Source organism: Puma concolor, chromosome D2 (assembly GCF_028749965.1).
Source record: "Puma concolor isolate L17-30 chromosome D2, mPumCon1.1.hap2, whole genome shotgun sequence".
Classification (NCBI taxonomy): domain Eukaryota; kingdom Metazoa; phylum Chordata; class Mammalia; order Carnivora; family Felidae; genus Puma; species Puma concolor.
Genome location: NC_141677.1, coordinates 33,718,538 through 33,745,980, shown reverse-complemented (window position 1 = coordinate 33,745,980; position 27,443 = coordinate 33,718,538). Strand labels below are relative to the sequence as shown.

The 27,443-nt window shown below is 38.5% G+C and overlaps 1 protein-coding gene across 6 annotated transcripts in view; it reads left to right on the top strand.

The window, feature by feature from the left end:
- The window catches only part of ASCC1 (activating signal cointegrator 1 complex subunit 1), a 110,939-nt gene that overhangs the window by 40,786 nt on the left and 42,710 nt on the right, over positions 1–27,443 (top strand). For all 6 annotated transcript variants that reach the window (XM_025918277.2, XM_086679950.1, XM_086679948.1 and 3 more), the window contains exons 6-7: positions 9,195–9,331; positions 16,504–16,623. In XM_025918277.2, the coding sequence (XP_025774062.1) occupies positions 9,195–9,331; positions 16,504–16,623 (257 nt within the window). The remainder of the gene's footprint in view (positions 1–9,194; positions 9,332–16,503; positions 16,624–27,443) is intronic.

The window sequence follows — 27,443 nt, the reverse complement described above, 5'->3', positions numbered from 1 at the left end:
TGATTAACTTAGCATTGTAGAAAAATAATTCTGAAGGCAGTGTGGAGAATGGATTGAGAGTTAAGGAGTGAGGTACCAAAGGCAGCTAGCAGTCAGAATCTACTGATGTAGTCTGTTGGAAAAAAAAGAGACTAGATTGCTGGTGTATTCAGGAGGGGATGTATTCAAGAAAAGTTTCAGAAGTCTTCTCTAAAGTGGGGATAACAATAGCACCTATCTTACTGTTGATATGAAGAGTAAATAAGTCAATAAATTAAGGTGTTTAAGCTATATGCAGAGCATGGCACCTAGCTAGTACTGTATAAATGTTAGCTCTTTTTGTAATAATACCACGGATGACAGTATGGGAGATGAAGGAAAGCATGGCATCAGGAAGAAGCAAAGGGTCTGCCTTGAAGAGGTGGTGTACTGTTAATCCATTACTAATGTGTGAGTGATCGGTGTCTTTCTTTGGGAATAAATATAGGTTGGTAGATGGATTGTTAATTAGTGCTTACACCTTACTTATGGAGGAATAGTTAAGCTTTAAGAAAAGTAGGTTTGATTCTTCATTGTGCTCATCAAAGACAAAAGGGATCCATTCTTTAGTGAAGGGGAGATGCTCTTTGCTCCTTTTTAATGGGGAAGAGTATTTAGTGCATTCTTTTTTTTTCTGGTCAGTGTAAAATCTGATGTTTCAATATTTGTCCTTTGTTTTGCTTTTTTTTAAAAAAATTATTTTTAATGTTTATTTATTTTTGAGACAGAGAGAGACAGAGCATGAACGGGGGAGGGTCAGAGAGAGAGGGAGACACAGAATCTGAAGCAGGGTCCAGGCTCTGAGCTGTCAGCACAGAGCCTGACACAGGGCTCGAACTCACAGACCGTGAGATCATGACCTGAGCCGAAGTCAGATGCTTAACTGACTGAGCCACCCAGGTGCCCCTGTTTTGCTTTTTAAGTTTATTTGAGAGAGAGAGAGAGAGAGCCTGCGTGCACAAGAGGGGCAGAGAGGGAGAGAGAGAGAATCCCAAGCAGGCTCCGTACTGTCAGTGTGAGAAGCCCCATGTGGGGCTCGAACTCATGAACCCACAAGATCATGACCTGCGCTGAAATCAAGATCGGATGCTTAACTGACTGAGCCACCCAGGCACCCCTGTCCTTTGTTTTTAAGAATTTCCACTTTTCCTGTAATTACATCTGGACAGAATTTATAAGCCACAAGAATTCAAACTCTTTTCTGAAACTTATTCAACTGAAGATACTTTAGTATCTGAAGATATTAATACTGAAGATATTAATAACATATAGAGACTCTCAAAGTCAGCGTTTGTGAACATTCTTACATAGAAATGACTTAGCAGAGCCTAATTTAGCTCTTGATGGTGCTCTGTAAAAGAGAGCAAAGATGGCATTTGTTTAGAGTGGTACATGGTCATATAAGAAGCAGGAAGAAGGGGGAGCCTGTATTTATTCCATACTGCTATGTACCAGATTTCTTTTAATCCTCAGAACAACTTTGAGAGGAAAATGTTGTCTTTTTTGTAGATAATGAAGTTGGGTTTCAGAATGATTGAGTCATACTGCTGATAGGTGGCAGAATTAGAATTTGAACGTAGGCCTGTGTGGTTGCAAAGACTAATTAATGTTCTTTTCACCAGTCTGCCTTGTTTGAATAACTTTCCGATGTGAATGAGATTTATGTCACCTGCCCAGAAGTGATTTTATGGGATTTGGCCATTAAAAAAAGAAAGAAAATATAATGAGCACAGGGAAGGCTTCCATGTTTATTTCCTCTTTTTCTTTGCATGGAATATCAAGAAGTGAATCGGTGGATCCCTCACAAATCCTATTCTGTACTTAATTATAGGTTTTGTGGGAGCACGTAAAAAATTCTTAATACCTTTGACGTAGAGGTAAATGAGGCATCTCCTTTATGTTACAGAGGAGGAAACCGAGGTCAGAAGTTAAATGGCTTGCCTAATTACAGCTGGTTTGTAACAGAGTTGGAATTAGGACACTAGACTCTGTATTCTGGGTTAAAGGCCTTAGCTAAAGCACAAACCTTTGTTATGCCTGGAGCTCCTAGAAGATGATATATGTGAATTTAATTGAGGATTTGTTTGTTTGTTTATGTCTCTGGCTCTCAGCATGTACTGTCAAGGCAAGTGCTTCTGGGTGGTACAGGTTTGGGTTAGATTCATAGGTGTTCTTTTCTTAACTCACATGTAACGGCCCAGAGGCTTCCCTTCTGCTTGCTGACGGCTCTGCCAGATGCACCTGATTATATCCCATCTGCGTGGAGAGGATGATTGAGTTCTACCTAGGGCTTTAAGGAAGCAGAGAGAGTGAATGCTCCATGGTGATCTAATCCATACTTCTCTGTACTGGCCTTTTCCCCAAGCTTGACATTTTTAGATTTCACTATTCTTTATTACTTGTTCATGCTGATAGCATTGTCAGCATTTCTGCCCCAGTGGAGCCCAGGTGCTGGATTAAAAATGCAATCAATGAAGGGCCTGTGATGGTGTGGTGATTGCTAATGGTAGATCTTGGAGTTGCAGTTTGAATGAGAGGGTTAAGGCCTTGCACCTGGGACTGCTCAGTAAGACTGTGACTTTGAACTCTGAACTGTGGGTTAGGACTGCACATATGCTTTCTGTGGAGGTAGTTTGTGCATCATTTTCTCCTTGGATGAGACCTTATCTAACAAATAAAGAAACTGAGGCTTATGGTATGGCTTAGCCATAAGAAACACTTTTTTTCCCCCTTCAATCTAGGCACACCTGCCCTAGGGAATTCTGTTACTTCACCCTTTGCTTATTCTTGTTGGGTGGAAAGTCACCACCATTAGAATTTTCAGGCGCCAGCTTGGTTGTCCAACCTAATGGAATAAAATAGTTCTAGCTCTGAGTAATGGTGAACTTGGAGCAGGGCCCAGTGTAATTAAAACCCCTGGAGTACAGAATTTGATGTTGGTCTTTGTTCATTTCAGTGAAGATGCTTGTGGCTGGGAATATGATATATTCTGAGCAAAGAAAAATAATGGCTCTAGAGGATTATGTCACTGCCTTGAAGATTGGTTCCACATTAATTTAATTTTTTAAAGTTTATTTATTTATCTTGAGAGAGAGGGAACATGTGCATTGGGGGAGGGGCAGAGAGAGAGGAAGAGAGAGAATCCCAAGCTCAATCCCACAAACTGTGAGATCATGACCTGAGCCAAAAATCAAGACTTAACTGACTGCTTCACTAACTGAGCCACCCAGGGGCCTCTCATTCCACATTAAATTTAGATAATTCAGTAAGAGAAAAGGTTTTCTCAATAGATGGCATTGCTACAATTCAGGGAGTTTCTTCATTTATTGAAAGACTGTCCAATAGGATTACATATACATTATATAACCTCCCATACGGTTAAAGACTGAAGGCTTATGACTCAGAGTTCTCCAAAAGAGTTCATATTATGTGGCCTTTAGGTATTCCATCTGTTCTTTTTCCTGCTCTTTTGTGTTCTCCATGGTTCCCCCCCCCACCGCCCCCTTGGTATTCAGTGTTGTCTTGGCAAGGAAACTTAGGTTGACTGAAATGATAGGCTCTCAGAGAGTAAGGTAAGGAAAGAAAAGTTCTAGAGCTTCCTTCTGCTAGGTAGTAAGATAAAAAATTTGTGTTATTTTGTTTATTTAAACAATTTTTTTTAATATTTGTTTATTTTTGAAGGAGACAGTGAGAGAGAGACAGAGCATGAGTGGGGGAGGAGCAGAGAGAGGGGGAGGACACAGAATCCAAAGTGGGCTCCTGGCTCTGAGCTGTCAGCACAGAGCCCGAGGTGGGGCTTGAACTGACGAGCTGGTGAGGTCATGACCTGAGCTGAAGTCGGACGCTTAACCAACTGAGCCACCCAGGTTCCCCAGTTTGTGCTGTTTTAAACTGTCAAGTTGGTAGTAATTTGTTACAGCAGCCATAGGATATTAATAATTTTAAACTCACAGAAAGGTTGGAAGACTAAGGACACTACCCTTTACTCATTTTCACCCGTAGTTAATATTTTACTCTATTTTAGTTTTATCATTCTCTCTCTTTTTTTTTCTTTCTTTTTGAACTACTTTAGAGTGCATTGCAGATGTCATGGCCCTTTAACCCAGCAATCTGTGAGCAGTTCAGTTTCCCCATGTCCTTACCAACACTTGCTATTGTCTGTTTTTTTTTTTAATGTTTATTTATTTCTGAGAGAGAGAGACAGAGCGTGAGCAGGGGAGGGGCAGAGAGAGAGGGAGACACAGAATCTGAAGCAGACTCCAGACACTGGGTTATCAGCACAGAGCCCGATGTGGGGCTGGAACTCATGAACCATGAGATCATGACCTGAGCCGAGGTTGGATGCTTAACTGACTGAGCCACCCAGGAGCACCCTCATTTTGGTTTTGATGTGCATTTCCATGATGACTAATGATACTGAACATCTTTTCACACGTTTTTTAGTCATTAGTATATCTTCTTTGGTGAAATGTCTATTCAGATTCTTTGCTCATTTTTTTTTTTTTAATTTTTTTTTTTCAACATTTATTTTATTTTTTGGGACAGAGAGAGACAGAGCATGAATGGGGGAGGGGCAGAGAGAGAGGGAGACACAGAATCAGAAACAGGGTCCAGGCTCTGAGCCATCAGCCCAGAGCCTGACGCGGGGCTCGAACTCAAGGACCGTGAGATCGTGACCTGGCTGAAGTCGGACGCTTAACCGACTGCGCCACCCAGGCGCCCCTCTTTGCTCATTTTTAAGTGGGATTATTTATCTTTTTATTATGGAATTTTAAGAATTTTTAATATATTTATATTTATCAAATATATGATTTGTAAATATTTTTCTCCAAGATATTTTTCTCTGTTTCTTGTCTTTTCATTTTTTTCTTATTTTTTATTTATTTTGAGAGAGAACACAAGAAGAAAAGGGCAGAGAGAAAGGGCTCTGCACTGTCAGCGCAGAGCCTGATGTGGGCCTCGAACCCATGAACTGCGAGATCATGACCTAAGCCAAAACCAGGAATCAGACACTTAATTGACTGAGCCACCCAGGTGCCCCTTGTCTTTTAATATTCTTTTTTTTTTAAGTTTTTTTTTTTAATGTTTATTCATTTTTTTGAGAGAGAGAGAGAGAAAGAGAGAGAGAGACAGTGCAAGCAGGGGAGGAGCAGAGAGAGAGGGAGACACAGAATCTGAAGCAGGGTCCAGGCTCTGAGCTGTGAGCACGGAGCCCAGTGTGGGGCTCGAACCCACAAACTGTGAGATCATGACCTGAGCCGAAGTCGGACGCTCAACTGACTGAGCCAGCCAGGCTCCCCTCTTTTAATTTTCTTAATAGAGTCTTTTGAAGTATGAGTTTTTGATTCTGATCAAGTTCAAGTCATCCTTTTTTTCTTTCATAGATCATGCTTTTATGGTGTCATATCAAGAAAAGGCAAATATTAATATCAATTTTCAGAGAGTTATGGGATTTGCACTATTAGTTTAATGATGAGATCCATTTATTGTGTGAGCTTTGTTGAAATGTGTAAGGATTTGCCTTTGAGTGATGATCATATTGTCCCAGCCTCTTCTGGGTAGCTGTTACTAGTGAGGCAATATAATATTCATAAAAAGTGCAGGCCTGACTGCTTGGGTTTGAATTTTGGCTTCATCCCTTACTAGCAGTGTTGCTTTGGGAAAGTGACTTTATTTCTTTGTCTCAGTTTCCTCATCTGTAAAATGGGGATAATACATCTTTCCTCATAGGGTGTTTGTCTATGTAAAGTGCATAGGAAATGCCTGGAAGAGAGTAAGGGCTAAAAAAATATTAGCTGTTATTGCTAAGGGAGCAATTCTCAACTGTAGTTTGGGATGGAGTTGTGCATATTGGAATCTTTTGAGGGGCTTTTTAACACTTCGCATGCCTTTCTAAAATGACAGGTTCTGCCAAAGGTTAGAGCAGCTGGGGTAATAAATACTGCATTTTGCCTTCCTTGACACATTCAAAGCTGATTGTTCCTTAAAATCACTTTCATTAAATGAGGCAATTTGGGTTGATGTGTAGAATCACAAAACTCTTCATCAGATATAAAAATAGCTCAAGCTCCATTAACACTTACAAAATGAATAATCCATTAACTCCTGTTGCCAAGGCAAAAATTAGGCAGTCTTTGGCAAACCAAGAACAGAATGTAAGCTGTGTTTGAGAAATACATTTCTCTGCCTTTGGGATGGTTTATTTGTCCAAGGATTAGAATATGGGCCCAGAACTTGCAATTCAAAAATAGAATTATAGCTTTGCTCTTGTTGGAGGGGAAGATTCTCAACTCTTTTCCTTGTCTTCATTTGCAGAATGAATGTAATAAAACTTGAGACCTACTTACCTTCAAAAGGGATTCATGATCTGGTATAGGACTAGTATCAGGATATATAAAGAATTCCATAACTCAACAATAAGAAGACAGAAAATGGGCAAAGAATTTGCATAGACATTTCTCCAGAAGAGATGTCCAACAAAGATATGAAAAGACGATCAACGTCATAGGTGAACAAGGAAATGCAAATCAAAATTACAGTGAGATACCACCTCATACCCACCAGGATGGCTGTAATAAAGATTTTTTTTGAGAGAGAGAGAGAGCATGTGCACACGCGCACACAAGCATGGGAAGGGCAGAGGGAGAGAGAGAATCTGAAGCAGGCTCCATGCCCAGCACAGAGCCCAATGTGGGGCTTGATCTCACAATTGTGAGCTCATGACCTGAGTGGAAATCAAGAGTCAGATGCTTAACCAACTGAACCACCCCAGGCACCCCTAAAAGGAAAGTAGTAAGTGTTGGCAAAGGTGGAGAGAAATAGGTACCGTTGTACAGTAATGCTAAGAATGTAAAATGACTCAGCTGTTGTAGAAATCAGTTTGGTGGTTCCTCAAAAAATTAAGCATAGAATTACCACATGACCCACCAATTCCACTCTTAGGTATGTACCCAAAAGAATTGAAAACATGGTGGCACAGAAACTTGTACATGAATGTTATAGCAGCATTATTTATAATATCTGTAAGATGGAAACAACCCAAACGGCCATCAAGGGATGAATGAATAAACCAGTTATTTTATATATACAATGGAATATTATTCAGCCATAAAAAGGAATGAACTACCAATACGTGGTACAACTTGGATGAGCTTTGAGTACTTGCTAAGTGAAAGAAGCCAGACATGAAAGTCATATATATTATATGATTCCTTTTATATGCTATATCCAGAACAGGCAAATCAAAAGAGACAGAAAGCAAATTAGAGGTTATCAGGGGATGAATGATGGAGAACGGGAAGTGATTCTTTAATGATTATAGAATGTTTGTATGGGGTGAAAAAAGTTTTGAAAGTAAAGAGAGCTGATGGTTGCATAACATTGTGAATACAGTAAATATCACTGACTTTTACACTTTAAGTTCATTTGTTTTGGAAGAGAGAGCATGAGCAGGGGAGGGGCAGAGACAGAGAGGAAGAGAGAGAATCCCAAGCAGGTTCTGTGCTGTCAGCCTGAAGCCTGATGTGGGGCTCAAACTCAGGAACTGTTGAGATTGTGACCTGAGCTGAAATCAAGAGTTGGACGGTGAACCGACTGAGCCACCCAGGTGCTCCTCACGTCATTTGTTTTTAAAGGAAGATATAGGAGCATATTTACTATTTTTGCTACCCAGAGACAAATGTTTTATTTAAACATTAGTGCAGAGAATGATGAATGACACAAAAGGATAGCTATATTTGATGTGGCAACTCCAGTGTCTAGATATTTCACCAGATTCATTTTTCACTCATCTCTTTGCTTGGGAGAATTTATTCTTAACACATAGTATTTTACCTGGAAATACTACAGTGTCTGCTAAGATAGAAGCAACATTTTTTATAAAGAGTATATTGTTCTTTGGGGAATCCCATAAAAGGCCTGGTTGCTCTGGGCCTAACAAAGCTGATAAAGGAGCAAAAGATATTCTGAGAGCCTATGTTTAGATGGCATTCTGTTTTTCCTGGGCATGCCATTATATCAGGCTGTCAGTTCCTTTTTTACAAAGCAATTTTTTTTGAGGGGAATTTCACATAACACAAAATTAGCCATTTTAAAGTGAATGATTGAATGGCATTTAGTGCGTTTACAGAGTTGTGCATCTACCAGCTCCATATTATTCGGAAACATTTTCATCACCCCAAGAGGAAATTCTGTATCCATTAAATACATCCTTGCCAGCATTTGTTATTTTCTACTTTTTTGACTATAGCCAGCCTACTGGGTATGAAATGGTATCTTATGGTTTTGATTTGCATTCCCCTAATGACTCATGAAGTTACCATCTTTATGTGCTTGTTAGCCATTTGTATTTCTTCTTTGGAAAAATGACTATTTAAGTTCATTTTCTATTTTAAAAATTGGGTTTTTTTTTTAGTTGTGTTCTTTATATATTATAGATATACACCCTCATCAGATACATGGTTTGCAAATATTTCTGTCATTCTGTAGGTTGTCTTTTTACTTCCTTGATAGTGTCTTTTGATACACAAAAGTTTTTAATTTAGGTGAAGTCTCATTTGTCTATTTCTTTCTTTTGTTGCCCATACCATTGATGTCATATCTAACAATCCATTGCCAAGTCCAAGGTCATTAAGATTTTCCCCTAAGAAAACTCTTTCTTCTAAGGGTTTTATAATTTTAGCTTTTATATTTAGATCATTGATCCGTTTTGATGTAATTTTTGTATATGGTAGAGGTTTGGGTCCAACTTCATTTGTTTGCATGTGGTTATTGAGTTGTCCCAGCACCATTTGTTGATGAGGCTCTTCTTTCTCCATTAAATTGACTTGGCATCTGGTTGAAAATCTGTTGGTCATAGATGCATGGGCTTATCTCTGGACTCTAAATTGTATTCCTGCAATTTACTTTTTTTTTTTTAATGTTTATTTATTTTTGAGAGCGAGAGATACAGAGCACAAGCTGGGGAGGGGCAGAGAGAGCCAGCAACACAGAATCCAAAGCAGGCTTCAGGCTCCCAGCTGTCAGCACAGAGCCTGATGCGGTGCTTGAACCCACGAGCTGCAAGATCATGACCTGAGCCGAAGTCGGACGCTTAACCTACTGAGCTGCCCAGGCACCCCTCCTGCCATTTACTTTTATGTGGGCTGAGTTTCTTATTTTTCTCCCTTTGATAACAGGATCATGGGGTTGATAGCAGCATTTTCCAGAATCCCAGAAAGCTTCACCTAACTATTGGAATGTTGGTACTTTTGAGTGAGCAAGAGATCCAGCAGACGTGTGAGATGCTACAGCAGTGTAAAGAGGAATTCATTGAGTGAGTAATCTACAGGAATGGGGAAGGGTGGTCACCTGGTACTGGCTTCTTTTTGGTGTCACAGACTTGTTTTTGCACTAGGGAGCTGAGTCACATGGCAGCAAGATTTGTCGACTCACCCAGTTGTTAACACTTACCATTGGAACGTTGTCTGAAAAGCTTAAAATGGATTTAAAGCATGTATTTACAAAATTTTATGGAAAGACTCTATCTTAAATTTTACTTGGTCAGTAGGCAAATTTTGTTCTTAATAGGACATCCCATTATTTTCTCCAAAAGGAAATTCTCTTCATTATCTGTTGAACAGGATAGACTACTGTATTCATTTTTTGTGTGTGCTGCGGAACACATTACTACAAGCTTGGTGCTTAGAACCATGCAAATTTATTATCTTCAAGTTTTTTGGGGTAGATGTCTGACATGGCTTTCACTGGGTTAAAATCAAAGTGTCCGTGAGGCTGTGTTCCTTTCTGGGGGCTCAGGGGAGGAGTTCATTTGCTTGCGCTTCACGCCCATCTCCTAGAGGTCACTCCCATCCTTTGGCTAGTGACCAAATCCTCTGTCTTCATCATCTTCATCATCTTCATCACTAGCTGCACTGCATCTCTCCGACCCTTCTGTTACTGCTTCTCTATCTCTGGCCGTAGTAGGGACAGGTTCACTGCTTTTAAGGACGCGTGAATTTGAGCACACCCAGATGATTCAGGATAATCATCCCGTCTAAAACTCCTTAACCTTGATCGCATCTGCAAAAGTCTGTCTGCCATGTAAGGTAGCGTATTTACAAATTCCAGAGAATAAGACATGAGCATCTCTGGAGGGCCATTATTCTGTTACCACAGTAACTCAAACATTACATAAATAACATGATTCCCTACTGAGGTGTTTATTGTATTTCAGAAATGCACTTTAATTTTCTTTTTTAAATACAGGTAGTATTGTTTGAGTCGGTAAGGATACCAAAAACTGTCCAAGCAGTCTGTTTTGGCTCGGGGAAAGCATTGCTCTTCTGGGGGTAGAGTTCTTTTTACTATAAAATGTTAATTTACATGTACATCTGACCTAACAGCTTTATTTTAAAGAATCATCTCTTCCCTACCCTTTACTCCTTTTACTTAAGACTGACGAAGAGTAAGAGAAATTTGAAAACTAAATAACTTGAAGAGCTTTTTTGGTCACTTATAATATTCAGATCCCATACTATTTTTTTTTTTAATTAAAAAAAATTTTTTTTTAACGTTTATTTATTTTTGAGACAGAGAGAGACAGAGCACAAACGGGGGAGGGTCAGAGAGAGAGGGAGACACAGAATCTGAAACAGGCTCCAGGCTCTGAGCTGTCAGCACAGAGCCCCATGCGGGGCTCAAACTCACAGACCGCGAGATCATGACCTGAGCCGAAGTCAGACGCTTAACCGACTGAGCCACCCAGGCACCCCAATTTTTTTTAACTTTTATTTACTTTTGAGAGAGAGAGAGAAAGACACAGAGTGCAAGCGAGTGAGGGGCAGAGAGAGAGGGAGACACAGAATCCGAAGCAGGCTCCAGGCTCCATGCTGTCAACACAGAGCCTGACCACGGGGCTCAAACTCCTGAACCATGAGATCATGACCTGAGCCGAAGTCAGACGCCTAACTGAGCCACCCAGTCGCCCCTAGGTCCCATACTATTTTTTTAATGTTTTCTTATTTATTTTTGAGAGACAGAGATTGATAGAGAGAGAGGGAGAGAGCAAGTAAGAAGCAGAGAGAGGGGGAGAGAGAGAATCCTAAGCAGACTCTGCACTGTTAGTGTGGAGCTCTATGCGGCGCTTAAACTCATGAACCGCGAGATCATGACCTGAGCCGAAATCAAGAGTGGAATGCTCAACAGACTGAGCCCCCCAGGCGCGCCCCCCCATACTATTTTGATATGGCCTTGTAGAAGTGGGTTACCTAGTTCATTGGGTAAGGCAAGGTAAAAGGGTTACATTTTCTTATATATGCTGTAAATAAAACTATGTAATAGGATGACTTGTTTGTGGGCCATTTCTTCTTTTACAGTTTTGAAGACAAGGTATTTTTCTTGAGCAAAATCATAAGCTGACTGGGTTTGCAGTCTGCAAAGAATACTTCTTTGCCTTGATCTTTGCTCACTGATGGACCTAACTGTTCTCTCTCCATCTTAACCTAACATTCAAAATCATTGTTTGTAATTAGATATTTGCAATTTCCTTGTATACGATAAAACTTTGTGCTTTACTTTACAAAGCAGAGCAATTTTATCTGATTTAAGAATTAGTCCTGATACTTAACTTATTTCCAGATCATGTTTTGCCAAACGAAACGGAAAGCAGCTGCACTTTCTTGGCTGCCATGAGGGTAATCCTGCTAAGAAAATTTTAAAGGTAGATAAATTATTTGTTTAGGGAAGTGTTTGTTTTCTTACCTGTGAAAATCAGGCCACAGGTTTTTAATCACTGAAGCTTTATCCTGAGCTATGTGAGGATTTAGCTGAGTTCTTCCCTTTTATGTCTCCTGGTGCCTTTTGTGACTAAATGCCAAATCTGAGCCCTTTAAGCATGTCAGGGTTGGTGTGCATAGGAAATGAAGAGCAGCCTTAATAGTTCCTAAGAATTTTTGACATGACAGGATGAAAACAGTAATTGTAGTTTTTCAAATTCAGCAAAGCTTTTGAAATAGGACAGAGTTACACTGCCAAAAATCTGCAGTGCAGGCAAAAATTTTTTTGAAGAGGCTTTTTTCAAAAAGCTGAAAAGATTTGAAACCAGCTAGTAAAGCAACCCCTCCCCCCCAGCCCTCTTCTCCCACTTTCTCCTCTGCCACACATACTTGTTTAAAAAGCACATAGTGCAAAATTAACTTATTTCTGAGGAGAATGAGACTCAGAATTGGCTGTTTAGGTTGGTTAGAAGTGCCTTGTTTCCCTAACAAGGGAAAAATGTCTCCTAAAAATACATACATATAGCCACACACACACTTACAGCCCTGGTGAGTAGAATTCTCATTTAACTTTCTTATTCATACTCTTTGATCATAGCTTTTGTACTTGATATACTTAGATTGTCAGTAAATAGTGGCTTTTCTTTTTTTTGAAATGTTTATTTATTTCTTTTCAGATCGGGGAGGGGCAGAGAGAGGGGGAGAGAGAGAGAATCCGAATCAGGTCCCATGCTGTCAGCGCAGAGCCTCACAGGGGGCTGGATCTCCTGGGGTTCAATCTCCTGAACCCTGACTTGATGACCTGAGAATAGTGGCATTTCTAACCTGGGCCTTTTATGATGTAAAGATCCGAAATTAAAATATAAGAAGGGAAAACTTTGAAATTGGTAGACTAATAAATAACATGCTGTGGTTTAATTTGATGGCTTTTTAAAATTGAGAGATTAAATCTACATGGCTGGATTGGGATTTAATTAAAACTGTGGTGCTAAATAGATATTTTAAAGAAATAGTTGAATATTTGTCTTTAATTTGGGGGTGTTTTTCGAGTGATGTTACCTGACCAGGAACAGAATTTTGATTTCAATTCTTAAGCTAAGGGCTCATGAAGCTGTATAGATTCTGAATGAATTATTCAGTGTTCAGTAAACACTGAAGCTTTAAATGTATCCCTTGTGACTTTTCCTTGTGAGATGGAGAACACAAACAGAGCGGTGGCTCTGAGTATATAGTCTGACAAATACGCAGTATTTTTTTGGTTCCAGTATCACTCTTCTTGTACCTAAGTGTTCCCAGTAGGCCTGAGGTAAAACCAAATAAGTTAAAAAGGGACAAGAATAAGGAGAGAAGAGGAGGAAAAATACCCATGGATGAATGCTGGTTCCTGTTTATTGCCTCAAGTGTCAGTTGAAAAGTATGCTCATGGGTGTCCCAGGTGGACTCTTTGTCACCATGACCAAGAGTATGAGTCAGGTAAACCACTGAATTTCTCTCCCTCTTGGTAAATCCTAGAGAAGGTTGAAAGAGTTTCTGTTCCTACTCCTGAGACAGGCTTTAGATCCTGTTTCATTGTTGCATTTTTTGTTGTTGTTGTTCCTGGTACCCCATCTAATTCCAAAGATTTGAGGTGGTTTGGATTGAGGATATACGTACAAGAGAAATGTTAAAAGTCAGGGAGCTCAGAGATGAAGATGGAATGGGAGAAGGTTTTACCTGAAAACCAAGGAATGGTTATAATTACACTTGAGCATTAAAATTTAATAGTTTTCAAGCACTGGTATACTTGAACTAAATTCCAAAAAGAAACACATCCATTATTACACTTCTTACCTGATAAAAAGGAGCATGACAGTTTTTTAGGAGAGAATCCTTTTCTGGTTCTCAATCCAAGAAAAATTTGTCATGTAAATCTTAACCCAAAATGATGATGAGCAGTGTCTTCAACAGGACTTTTGCAGAGAATACAAAAATATTGTTTACATGGTTCTCTCTTGGCTCGATCCCTAGAATTTGAGGGTAGAGCATTAGGCAGAATCCAGTAAAAACATTTTAGTGGGAAACTAAACCAATGGTATGGTGCTTTGGGGTGATCTATGCGGGGTCAGAGTTGGGGGGAAAAACGTAGAAGAATGTATGGTTAGTATTAAACTTTTTTTCATGTAAGTTTGACTATACCTTGATAGGATTGAATGGCAGTCTTCTGTGTTGAGTTTTCGCTTTTATTTGGAACGGAGATCTTCTGTGCTGTTGGATGAAGCTATAGGCCTCAGGTAATAGTTCAGAGCGTGGCTTGTGTTTTGGAACACCCCACTTATTAGAGGTGGTAACAGGGATACTTATGATGGAGGCGGTAATTTTTATTGAATATCTGTCTAAAATAGTTTCTTACTGAAAAAAAATTCTGGTCTTGTGCAATAATATGGTCTTGAAGTTTTAAGGGAATATTTACTGTGAAGTTTCCTAGACTACAAAGGGTCTCTCTGTGGCATTGGTGCAGTGTCAAGAGAACTGTTTTGTTTTGCTTTTTTAGGAATTGTCCTTTGGTTTATCCTAACTTCCTTTTGTCTTTGAGCTAGTACCACATTTTTTTTCAATGACGATGTAGGCACGTGTCCACATTCTTCTCAGAATTGTCCAGAAAAGCTTCTCTGTTTAGTGTAGAACATCCAGTCAGTGTTTACCAGAGATTTATGGAGTTTACCTATTTTACATAAGGCATTGTGCCCGGCTGAGGATATCAGAGTGGACAAAATGGATAGATTGTCCAGCCTCATGGGGCTTGCAGAAGACTGTGTATGGTGAGCTGATTTTTAGCTGGGTTTCACCTTGGCACTGCAGGGCCTTTTCTGGTTGAAGGATAAATCTGTTTAAGGAGCTGGGAAGGAAGCAGAACGGTGAAGTTTTACTTAACATGAAAGTAATACCTGCACCCACGAAACTAATGTAACATTGTATCTCAGTTATATTTCAATTAAAATAAATAAAGTCATACATAATTAGTTTTAGAAAAGTCAAAAATTATAGATAAACAAAAATATCACTTTTAATCTTACCGCTTAAAGATAATTACTATTAATGCTGTGGAGTATGTACTCTCAGACTTTTTAATATGCAAGTCTGTATTTCTTCTTTGAGGTGTAATTTACTTAGAGTAAAATGCACAGATCTTAAGTGTAGTTGATGAGTTTTAACAAATGTATACACTCATGTAACTTCAGCCAAATCAAGATGTAGTACATTGTCATCGCTCTGTGAAGTTCCATCATGACCTTTTCCAGTAAATTCACTTCTCCCAGCAGCAACTATTGTTCTGATTTCTGTTTCCATAGATTAATTTAGCTTGTTCTTGAATATCATATGAATAAGAAATCAGTCTGTACACTTTTGTGTTTGGCTTCTTTGGCATATATGGGCATTTTATAAACTTATGTGTGGCTTCTTTTGCATATATTTTTTATATTAACTTTTTAATGGATAATACATTTACATGGTGCAAGATTTTAAAGATTCAAAGGATATGCAGTGAAGGGTTTCCTTCCCACTGCTATTCCCACCAAGCACCCTGCTCTCTTCTCTAAAGGCAACAGATTTTTCCAGAGATTTTTTATACGTACAGGGAATGGATATATATATATATATATATATATATATATATATATATATATACACACACACACACACACACACACATATATATGTATATATATATATATATATATATATAAATTTTCTTACTCCCATCTTTTGCACAAATAGTAATATATAGCATGTATATTGTTGTGCACCTTTTCTTAAAACCTTAATGAATATTTAATTTGTTGCCAATCTTTGGTTGTTCCAGACAAAGCTTGAGTAAAACCCTGTGCCCAAATTGTTTTTCATGAGTATAAGTGTAACCTGTTACATCATATTAGGAAATAGTATTGTCTGGTTGTTCTTTTGTGTGTGTGTGTGTGTGATAAGTTTGATCAGTGGGTTCAGGTGTGGTTAGCCTGATCCATCATTATAGAGCTCCCCTCTTTATATTTTCTTTATATTTCAGCCTTTTGCCATTAAGTTTTAGCAGCCATTGCTAATCATTGTCTTCATCCATTATTTCATCAGGGGTTACAAAATGGTGATACCCTGATTTCATCATTACTTCTGCGTTTATTAGTTGGAATTCTTCTGTAAAGAACTTCCCTTTGTCAGCTATGGTTGGATACGTAGCTGAATTCATAATGATTTCCTTAGGTTTGGCTCCCAGAAATTGAGTTGCTTGGACAAAGGGTTTCTACTCTTGAAGACTTTTTATAAATATTGCTGTTAGGATGTTATACCACTTTATGCCTCCACCATTGTTAGGTGAGTAAAATACTGTTTGCAGCTTATAGAAATAATGAAATAAAACCCAAGAGATGGGCAACACATTAAATGTCTTTGTCAATCAGAGCTGTCATTCCTTGGCTTTTTCTTGTGAGTACTAATAAACTGGTATTGGGATAACTGTAGTGTGACTTTGGAACTACTTGTATTTCTAGTTGGTGTGCATAGAACACAATTTTGAAATTAGAAGGATGGTTAGATAATATTGTTAGTAAAAAGAAAAACCTCCCAACAATTTTATTTTTGGTAATATTTGACTGTGTATAATAACTATGTTTAAAATATAATGGCCCTCTTAGTTTAAACATTTGTAAAAATGTTTAAAATTTGTAAAATTTGTAAAAATGTAAAAATGTTTCCTTTGCAGTGACATTTCTGGGGGCAAACCCTTAGAGGTAGAGATGGCAGGGATAGAATACATGAACGATGATCCCGGCATGGTGGATGTTCTTTATGCCAAAGTCCATATGAAAGACGGCTCCAACAGGTATGTTTTTGGAATGCTTCTTTGTTTCCATCAAGAGGTGCCTAAAAGCACTGCTAGAAGTTCAACAAGTTTTGATTCCTTTTCTTTGAGATCTTACTATCATAAAGAGTGTGTCAGTTCTTTTTTTTTTTTTTTTAAATAGTAAGCAATTATCTTAAAAGAGGAATTTGTTGTAGGAAAAGTATCAGATTTTAGTCTGATAATTATTGAGTTACTTGGATGGTGGATATTGATTGTAGCAATCTAGTTTTTATGATGTATGCTTTCTTCATGTTTTTCAGTCTATAGGAGGCAGAAAGGATGGCATTTTAGGATGGTAGTTAGTTGCAAAAGTGACATAACAACAGATCTAGTGAATACCATGACAAAATGGGATGATAACTATACAAACTCTATAAGATTATTAGGATTAAGCTAATCTACATGAAATGCTTAGAACAGTGCTTAGCACATACAAACATCCTCAAAACACATACCAACAGATGTTTACTGTTTTTTTATTTTTGTTGTTACTACACAGATCGCTTCTAGGGATTCTCAGTCTGTGACCCAGGCTATTTCTGAGGCTAGTTTAGGCATCCAGAGCCATTTCTAATGTTAATGCTGTTTATTAGTCTATTCAAGGTCTTCTGTGAGCAGAGGAGCTAAACTTGAATTGGAAGTTTGTTTTTGTGGTCTTTTTATTAAGGTGGGATAGAACAGAGCTCACCCTGAATCAGAAACCCTCCAGAGAAAATGAAAGTCTTTAGGCAAGCCCCCAAATTGATTTGCTTTTCTAGAGGATCCCTTGTAAGATTTCCCATATTTCAATTCAAATTGGTAATCTCCGTTATCTTCTAGCTCGTTTCAATTGGAAGTGAATTTGGGGCGGGGCTGGGCGGGGGTTGGGGGGGGGAAGGAAAAGACAGTATAGAATCAGATGTTGTGTGTGTTTTGGACCAGATTTGTCTTGGATACCTGGCATGTGCCTAAATAGCATACTAATAACCTTGTCTTAAAAAGTAGGGACGCATTGTTCTTTCAGGACATCCCAAAACATTTCTTATGAGCTTGGAATTTGATATCCGGTATGGATCATTTCCTTTGCATTGTGAGTTATAATAGTCCGATGTCTTCACCAGTTATAGGGCTCCTGTGTATGGAGTAGATTACTTTTCAGTTTTGTGAACAAAAACAGTGAACGATAAGATAGCAGTTCTCAAGCTTTTTGTCTTCATAATCACTTAATTTCTTAAAAATTATTGAGGACACAAGAGAGCTTTCTTTATATGGATTATAGTTATCAATATTTACCTTATTAGAAATTAAAATTAGAAATTTAATATTTGATGGTTCATTAAAAATAGTAATATTTTTTGTTTACATAAATAATGCATTTTTCATGAAAAATCTATTTCCCAAACCAAAAATATTTAGTGAGAAGATAGGCATTGCTTCACATTTTTGTAAATTTCCATAATGGAAGACAGCTGGGTTCTCCTATCTGCTTCTCTGTTCAGTCTATTGCAATATGTTGTTTTGATTGAAGTATACAAGAAAACCTGGACTCACACAGAAACGTATTTGGAAAAATGAAGAGTACTTTCAGTGTTTTCAGCTAATTCTGGATATTTGATACTACACTAAAACTTGACAAGTTACAGTTCGGTAAAGGTCAGAAATCCTATCAGCGAACATTTCATACTCTTGCACTAAAATCCATTGATCTCTTTTACATTTTGACCGGACCTTTAATCTATGCACAGTTTTGTATTGGTCATTTAGAAGATACCGGTTCACTGAGTTATGCACATCTTGCAAATGTTGACATACTTCATTATGCGATGTTAAAAACGTATTGATCGCACTATTAATTTCACCACAGACTTTAAGTATTAAGAAGCTGCTGTCAAGCTCATGGTAGCAGAGACACATTTTCTAAAATTCTTATTTTCACTTGAAAGCTTAAATTTTATTATTGGCCCAAAATACTGTTTTCCTTGAAGTTCTTTTTTGAGAAAATGTCTGTCAAATAGCCAAGTCTGAATAACCATAATTTGTCTGTCAGTCGTTCTTTCAAATAAAAATGGCGTTCGTGGACAAAGAGGCAAGTTCAGCTCCAGCTCTGACAACCTCACAAGTGCTTTTCCTCCAGACAGCCATCTGCTTCCACATACAGCCCAGCTGCTTTATCCATACTGCTGATTGCATCACACAGATACGTTAAAAAGACATGTACTCAAGGCCTGAGATTTAATAAAATCGATTATTTTTACAGTTTCATCAAGGATAAATGAAACTAGTTTTTTTAAAAACCATGTATATATAGTGAAGAACATACTGCTGCTCATACAATTTGCTGCCGCCGCCTTAGTTTATACTAAGGTGCCAGCAGTTTTTCTGTTGTTGTTTTGTTTTAAAAACAACTTTTTTTAATGTTTTTTTTATTTTTGAGTGGGAGAGAGACAGACAGACAGACAATGCGAGTGGGGCAGGGCAGAGAGGGAGACACAGAATCCCAAGCAGGCTCCAGGCTCTGAGCTGTCAGCACAGAGCCCAGTGCGGGTTTTCAAACTCACAAACCGCGAGATCATGACCTGAGCTAAAGTCAGATGCTTAACTGACTGAGCCACCCAGGCGCCCCAAGGTGCCAGCAGTTTTACCGAGCATTGCTTTTGCACCGTCTGTGCAAATGTCATTACAATGAAAAAGGCGGACAGTGTCATACAGTTACTATAAATATAGTTGTGACCTCATGGGCTCCCCTAAAAGAGTCTCAGGGATCTCCAAAGGTCCACAGACCTTACTGCAACAACCTTTGATCTAGGTAAGGTTTTAATTCCAATATTGAAGATTGCATAGTTTCCGGGGAAATTATAACTTTTTTTTTTTTTTTTTTTAGCAATTACTCTTACTTGGCACTGTGCTTACATCGTATTATCTTCATTTTATCTTCGCAGCATCTGTATAAGATGGATAGTATTCGTATGCCCGTTTTATAGATAGGGAGGTTCAGAGAGTTTAAGTAGTTTGGCTAAGGAACATATAGTCTGCAAAACCATGCTCTGAATCCCTGTGCCAGAATAAAGATGGTTTTCAGTGTGTGTATGCTAGGTTGAGTATAATAGACTATGTTCCAATTCTTATTTCCACTTTTTTTTGAAAGTGGTAAAATTCACATAACATAAAAATTACCGTTTTAACCATTTTAAAGTGTATAATTCATTAGCGTTGAGGACATTAACAACATTGTGCAACCACCACCACCAATGTTGCAGAACATCTTTATCACCCCAAAAGGAAGTCCTGTACCCATTAAGCAGTCACTCTTCCATACCCCCTGTTCTCTCCCCAGCTCCTGGCAACCAGTGATCTACTGTCACTATGGATTTGCCTATTCTGGGTATTTCCTATAAGTGGAACCACACGATATGTGGCCTTTTGTGCCCGACTTCTTTCACTCAGCATAATGCTTTCCAAGGCTCATCCCTGTTGGTAACAATGTCAGTACTTCACTCCCTTTTATGGCTGAATAACATTCCATTGTATGGAGATACCACATTTCAAGTTGATCCATTCATCAGTTAATGGACATTTGGGTTGTTTCCACCTTTTGGCTATTGTAAATGGAGCTGTCTTCAATTCTTTTGGACTGACTCACTTCTAAAATGTATTACATTTTTTATTTCCTTGATTAACCTTATAGTTTTATAGGGCATCATAGCCAAATAGCCTGACCTCTGTTAATTTGCTTTCTTAGTATCTGTTACGGGATTTATTTAATTTTTGTTCATACTGGTTTAAACCTTACTGTTGTAAAACTGAAATCTTTGATAGCTTATAGACATACAGTTAACATGAAGCTATATGGAAAATTTACATGGGATTACAGCAATACAATAGTGAATTTTTCCTAATCTATGGCTTCAAGTCTGCATATGTCATAGACATCACAGTTTTTTATTTACTCTATTCTTGGTGGCCCCCAGAGGGAAAAAGAGAGGTTACCGGGAAGAGATAATAAAATCATTACTTTGAGTTTTTCCATTGGGTATCTTTACGTTTTGCTTTAATAGTTAGACTCTTGGTTCTATAGAAGGCCTTCAAGTGTAAAGAATAATATGTTTTTGAGATTGGAAGAAAATAAGAGCTATAGAAGCTAGGTGGCTTTTGAAGACAGAGTTCAGACACGATTGGTACCCACATTAATGGAATGGTGAGTGCTCCAAAGGTGAATACACTTATTATTTTCCCAAAGATCCAGCCCTTAGAAATTGTGCACACTTACTATTGTCAAGGCTTTGTAAATTGAAAGATCTTATGAAGTATCCACCGAATCCACTAGTGTGATCAACCAAGAAGATTTTTGAATAATTCCCATCTCTCTTCCTGCCCATTTTTTTCTCTTTTGCCCATTCCTCTTCCACAGGGAGAGACATGTTTATGTTATTTCAAAAAGATTTGTAAAATTCCCTCCTCAAATGTGTGGTAATTACTAAGAGACTTAAACACCTCTTATTTAATTCAATTTTAAAGCAATTCAGATGCCTCCTTTGTGCAGGGTATTTTGGAGGGCTGTGCAAAATGATACGAATTGAGTAAGACATGGTCTGTTTTAAAGGAACATTAAATCTTTTTGTTTATATGAAGAGATCCTGCTCAAGACAAGAGGCATGGGAGAGAGACCATGTTGTAATAAAAACACATTCAGGTTTCTTTGTATGATTTCATGTAGTTTAAATCAGAGATTTCTTCCCTCAAAATGATTGAGTGTGAAGTGCCTGACCTTTAAAAGGATAGAACTGCTTAGCTCAGATTTTTTGTCTGGAAACTTGCAGCTGGGACAGCGAGAGGTTTACTTACTGATGCTTCCTTGGGTTTGGTAAAGCGTGACTGGGTAAGGAAGCTGTGGCAATCTTTTACTCATTACTTAGTAGTCAGCTGTTGCTAAGACTTAAGTATTGAACACAGTGGCTGTTCTGTTCTGTCTGGTACTGTCACGCAAGCTTCCATCCTTGCCCCTCTAAGAAGAATGGCTTCCTCACATTTTCCTGACAATACAAAGTCAACTCAACTTCCTTCCTTTTTCCCCTCACAGTCTGCTATTCTCATCACCCCTAACCCACTCAGTTTCACCCTCTTTCTGAAGAATGGCACACATTATCTCTGATGAGGCTAACCTCTTATTCTCCTGACCTCATTCCTTCTTATTTCCTCAAAGACCTGGCTCCATCAGTTATTCCACCCTGCAGTGCATTTTCAGGCTTCTTTTCCCTCAGGCATTTTCCAGATGCCCAGTGTGTGTGGTGCAGTAGACTCCAGGGCTTCCGTCTTAAGGAGGAGGCCAATGTCAGTAATTAGAGTACAGTCGGGTGAGGGCTCTGGTTGAGATTCTAGAGGTGCGTAGATGGGTAGCAAAACTCTGCTCATGGGTGAGCAAGTTTTGTAAAGGAAGACTTTACAGAGAAGGTTTCTTTGCTGAATAAGGAGTTCACAGGCCAAGAGAGTAGCATTTTAGGAAAAGGGAATAATAGCAAGGACAGATCTAGAAGCAGTTTTGTACCATGTAAAAAGTATGTTGGATTTTTATTTGGTCATTTGTTTATTCAACAAAAATTTATTGAGTGCCTGTTGTTTGCCAGGCACTGTGCTAGGCTGTGAATATAGACTGGTGAATAAAGCCAGGTGCAGTCATTATCCCTACGTAGTTTACAGACTAATGTTGGAAACAGATGCTAACAAATAACACATAAATGAATAATTGACCCTTGAACAACATGGATTTGAGTGGCATGAATCCACTTACATGCAGACTTTTTTCAGTAAATACAGTACAGAACTGTAAATCTATTTTCCTTATGATTTTCTTAATATTTTCTTTTCTCTAGCTTTATTGTAAGAATACAGTACATAACACATATAACATACAAAATATGTGTTAGTCGGCTGTTTATGTTACCAGTAAGGCTTCCCATCAACTGTGGATGGTCAGTAGTTAAATTTTGGAGGACTCAAAAGTTATCCATGGATTTTCAACTGTATGGGGGTCAGAGCCTCTAACCCCTGCATTGTTCGAGTGTCAACTATAATTGCAAAGTGTGATAAAGGTGAGGCAGGGGGGGAAATGGTGCTCCATTAAAGAGGAAACTATCATAGCAATGTGGACTGGAGGAGGACAGGGTCAGGGAAAGTCTCTAAGGATCCGATATTGAATTGAGATCTAAGGGACTGAGAGTTTGCAGGCAAAGGAGAGGTGGGAGGGCTCTTCTCACCTTTTGTCCTAGGCAAAAGAAAATATAGAGGCAAAAGCCCTGAGGCAAGAAAAAGTCTAGCAAATTCCAGGTATGGATGAGGTTTAATGAGGGAGAGGATGGGGTAACAGGAGATGGCCATGTGAAGAAATTAGAGGGGCTTGGGTAATAGATAAGAGAAAGAAGATTAAACACAAGCAGAATAACTAAAAACAGATCCATATCAAGGTAAATCATGATAGAACTGCAGAGCACTAAAGACAGAGATCTCGAAAGAAGTCAGCCACGAAGGAATGGCAGGTATAAGGACCTCTCAGTAACAACAGTGGAAGTGAAAAGACAGCAGAGTATTTTCTAGAGGAAATAATGGTCAACCTGGAATTGTGTACTCAGGAAAAAAAAACTTTAAGAACAAAGGTGAAATGAAGACTGTTAGAGAAAAATCTCAGAGACTTTATCACTGTGAGATCTGCAGTAAAGGAACGAGTAACGGATGTATTTCAGGAAAGAGAAGAGGAATCCAGAACGTCTGAGATACAGGAAGGTTAGTATGAGATGCAGAAAAAAATGGTAGATACATAAAATGGCAAACAGTGTCTGTATAAAATAACTATTTTATAAAATTTGAGAGAGTTGTGGGTTTATTGTTGTTGTTGTTTTTAAAGTAACTCCACGTCCAGCATGGAGCCCAATGCAGGGCTTGAACTCACAACCCTGAGATTAAGACCTGAGCTGAGATCGAGTCGGATGCTCAACTGACTAAGCCACCTAGGTGCCCCATATATTTGGGAGAGTTTAAAAAAAAAAAAAAAAAACTGGGGCAATCTCACACTTCATGGGTTTGAGCCCCGCATCAGTCTTTGCGCTGATGGCATGGAGCCTGTTTGGGATTGTCTCTCTCCCCCTCTCTCTCCTCCTCCCCTGCTCATGCTCTCTCTGTCTCTCTCAAAATAAATAAATGAACTTTAAAAAAAAAGAACTAACATTGTTCAGTTAACATAACTGGCAGCTAAGAGCACTGTAAGTCAAGACTAAGGAGAATTTTGAAGTTGAAGTATTCTAATTTTTTGTATTATTATTATTTGGGGAGAGTGGTGTTAAGATATTTCTTTAACTTTGTTAAGCTAAATGCACATAGTAAAAATTTTAAAGTAAATCTAAGAGTATATAAATAATAAACAAGTAGAGAGAAAAAGGAAAAAGGAACAAATGGAAATTAAATCCAAAAAGGAACAAGCGTAGAAAAAAGTGGGATGAATATTTAAATGTAAGATGGCAGGACGAAGTCCAGACATATATATACGTTAATGATACACATTAGTGAATAAACTTACAGCTTAAGATATTATAAGAAAGATATAAACAAAATTCAGTTATATGCTCTATACCAGAGATACATCCATCCATGAGGTTGCAGTAGTAGAAAGGAAAAAGATAACACTAGGCAAATACCAAAATGAAATTATAAAGTTGGCATAACAGAATTAATATTAGTAACAGAGAGTACTGTTACATAATGATAAACAATTTACCAAGATGTTATCATTTTAAACTTGTACCCACTCGAGCATCCCCAAAGTAGATTCAGCCAAATTTGTATAATTAATTTTTTAATTTAATTTTTTAATTGAGAAATCCATCATCATGGGAGGAGATTGTGACAATATCTTCCAATAATTGATAGGCCAAGCAGATACAAAGTCAGTAAAGATACAGAAGCTTTTTTTTTTTTTTTTAATTTTTTTTGACGTTTATTTATTTTTGAGACAGAGAGAGACAGAGCATGAACGGGGGAGGGTCAGAGAGAGGGAGACACAGAATCTGAAAGAGGCTTCAGGCTCTGAGCTGTCAGCACAGAGCCCAACGCGGGGCTCGAACTCACAGACCGCGAGATCATGACCTGAGCCGAAGTCAGCTGCTTAACCGACTGAGCCACCCAGGCGCCCCCAGAAGCTTTTTTTTAACTTATTTTTTTTTTTTTTTGAGAGAGAATGTGCCTGTGCAAGTGGGGGAGGGACAGAGAGAGAGAGAGAGAGAGAGAGAGAGAGAGAGAGACTCCCACAGGCCTCAATGAGAGGCTCACTCATGAACTGTGAGATCACGACCTGAGCTGAAATCAAGAGTTGGTCACTTAACCAACTGACAGCTTAACCCAGGCCCCCGACACAGAAGATTTTAACAATTAACAAGTTTAAAAAAAACAACGATGGCACAAAAACGGACACCCAGATCGATGGAACAGAGTAGAAGACCCAGAAATGGACTCACAAACGTATGGTGAACTAATCTTGGGACAAAGCAAGAAAGAACATCCAATGGAATAAAGACAGTCTCTTTAGCAAATGGTACTGGGAAAACTGGGCAGCAACATACAGAAAAATGAACTTGGACCATTTTCTTGCACCAGACACAAAAATAAACTCAAAATGGATGAAAGACCTAAACAAAAGACAGGAAGCCATCAAAATCCTCGAGGAGAAAGCAGGCAAAAACCTCTTTGACCTTGGCCGCAGCAGTTTCTTATTCAACACATCTCCGGAGGCAAAAGAAACAAAAGCAAAAATGAACTATTAGGACCTCGTCACAATAAAAACTTCTGCACAGAGAAGGAAACAATCAGCAAAACTAAAAGACAACTGATGGAATGGGAGAAGATATTTGCAAATGACCTATAAAATAAAGGGTTAGAATTGAAAATCTGTAAAGAACTTATCAAACTCAACACCCAAAAAAACAAGTAATCCATTGAAGAAATGGGCAAAAGACATGAATAGACACTTGTCCAAAGAAGAAGGCTAACAGACGCATGAAGAAATGCTCAACATCACTCATCATCAGGGAAATACAAATCAAAACCACAATAAGATACCACCTCACACCAGTCAGAATGGCTAACATTAACAATTCAGGCAACAAGAGATGTTGGCAAGGATGGAGACAAAAGGGATCTCTTTTGCACTGCTGGTGTGAATGCAGACTGGTGCAGCCACTCTGGAAAACAGTATGGAGATTCCTCAAAAAATTAAAAATAGAACTACCCTACAACCCAGCAATTGCTCTACTAGGTATTTATCCAAGGGATACAGGTGTGCTGTTTCGAAGGGGCACATGCACCCCAATGTTTATAGCAGTGCTATCAACAATAGCCAAAGTATGGAAAGAGCCCAAATGTCTATCGATGGATGAATGGATAAAGATGTGGTATATATATATATATAGAATGGAGTATTACTCGGCAATCAAAAAGAATGAAATCTTGCCATTTGCAACTACATGTATGGAACTCGAGGGTATTATGGTAAGTGAAATTAAGAGAAAGACAAAAATCATACGACTTCACTCATGAGGACTTGAAGAGACAAAACAGATAAACATAAGGGAAGGGAAGCAAAAATAATATAAAAACAAGGAGGGGGACAAAACATAAGAGACTCTTAAATACAGAGAACAAACTGAGGGTTGCTGGAGGGGTTGTGGGTAGGGGGATGGGCTAAATGGGTAAGGGGCATTAGGGAGGACACTTGTTGGGATGAGTACTGGGTGTTATACATAGGGGATGAATTACTGGAATCTCCTCCTGAAATTATTATAGCACTATATGCTAACTAACTTGGATGTAAATTAAAAAGTAAGCAAATATAAAAAACAATGAGTAAGTTTAATGCAATAAGTCATTTCTGGAATTATACACCCAGCAATGAGATAATTCATATTCTTTTCAGGTATACGTAACAGCTGAAAAAAATTGATCACACAGTAGACTGTAAAGTAAGGCTTAATACATTTCAGTGAGTTGGTATCTTACAAATCACATTTTCTGACCAGAAATACAGCAAGGTTATTATCTACAATGACCAAGTTACTAGAAATAAGAAGAGAGTTTAACAAAGTGATTAGCTATAAAATTAGTATAGTTCTGTATAGGAGCAACAAACAGAAATGTCATTTATGAAAGATACCCAGCCCTGTGACTTGCTTTGACTAATGGAATGGGACAGGAATGGTTTGCAAATCTGTCATTGCTAGGCCTTAAGAGATTTTGCAGCTCTTTTGTTTTCAAAGTTAACCTCTTAGGACTTGGTTGCTATTTAGGGAAGTCCAAACTCTCTGGCTGGAAAAAAGACCTCAAGGAAAAGAATTTAGGTGTCCCCAGTTGACAGCTGGCACCAAGGCTCCAGTCATGTGAGTGGGGCCCTCTTGGATCCTCCAGATCCGGGTGTAGCTGCCTAAAGAGGAAACAGACCAAAAGAGTAAATAGAATAATTATAAATTATAATAGATTCTACAAAAGAAACAAACAGGAGGATAAGAAGAATAACATAGGGGGACCTACTTTTAGATGCAGTGGCCAGGGAAGGCATCTGTAAGGAATTGACATTTGAGTTCAGACTTAAAGGATACAAAGGAATTGTGGTAAGAGTGTATGAGGCAGAGAGAAGAGCAAGTGCAAAGACCTTGAGAAAGAGCCTAGTGTGTTTCAGCACTTAAAGAAGACCAGAAGATAAATAAGGGAAATGAGGCCAGAGAGGCAGAGACCAGATTACACAAGGTTTAGACAGTTGGTAAAGAATTTGTATTTTTTTTCCCTAG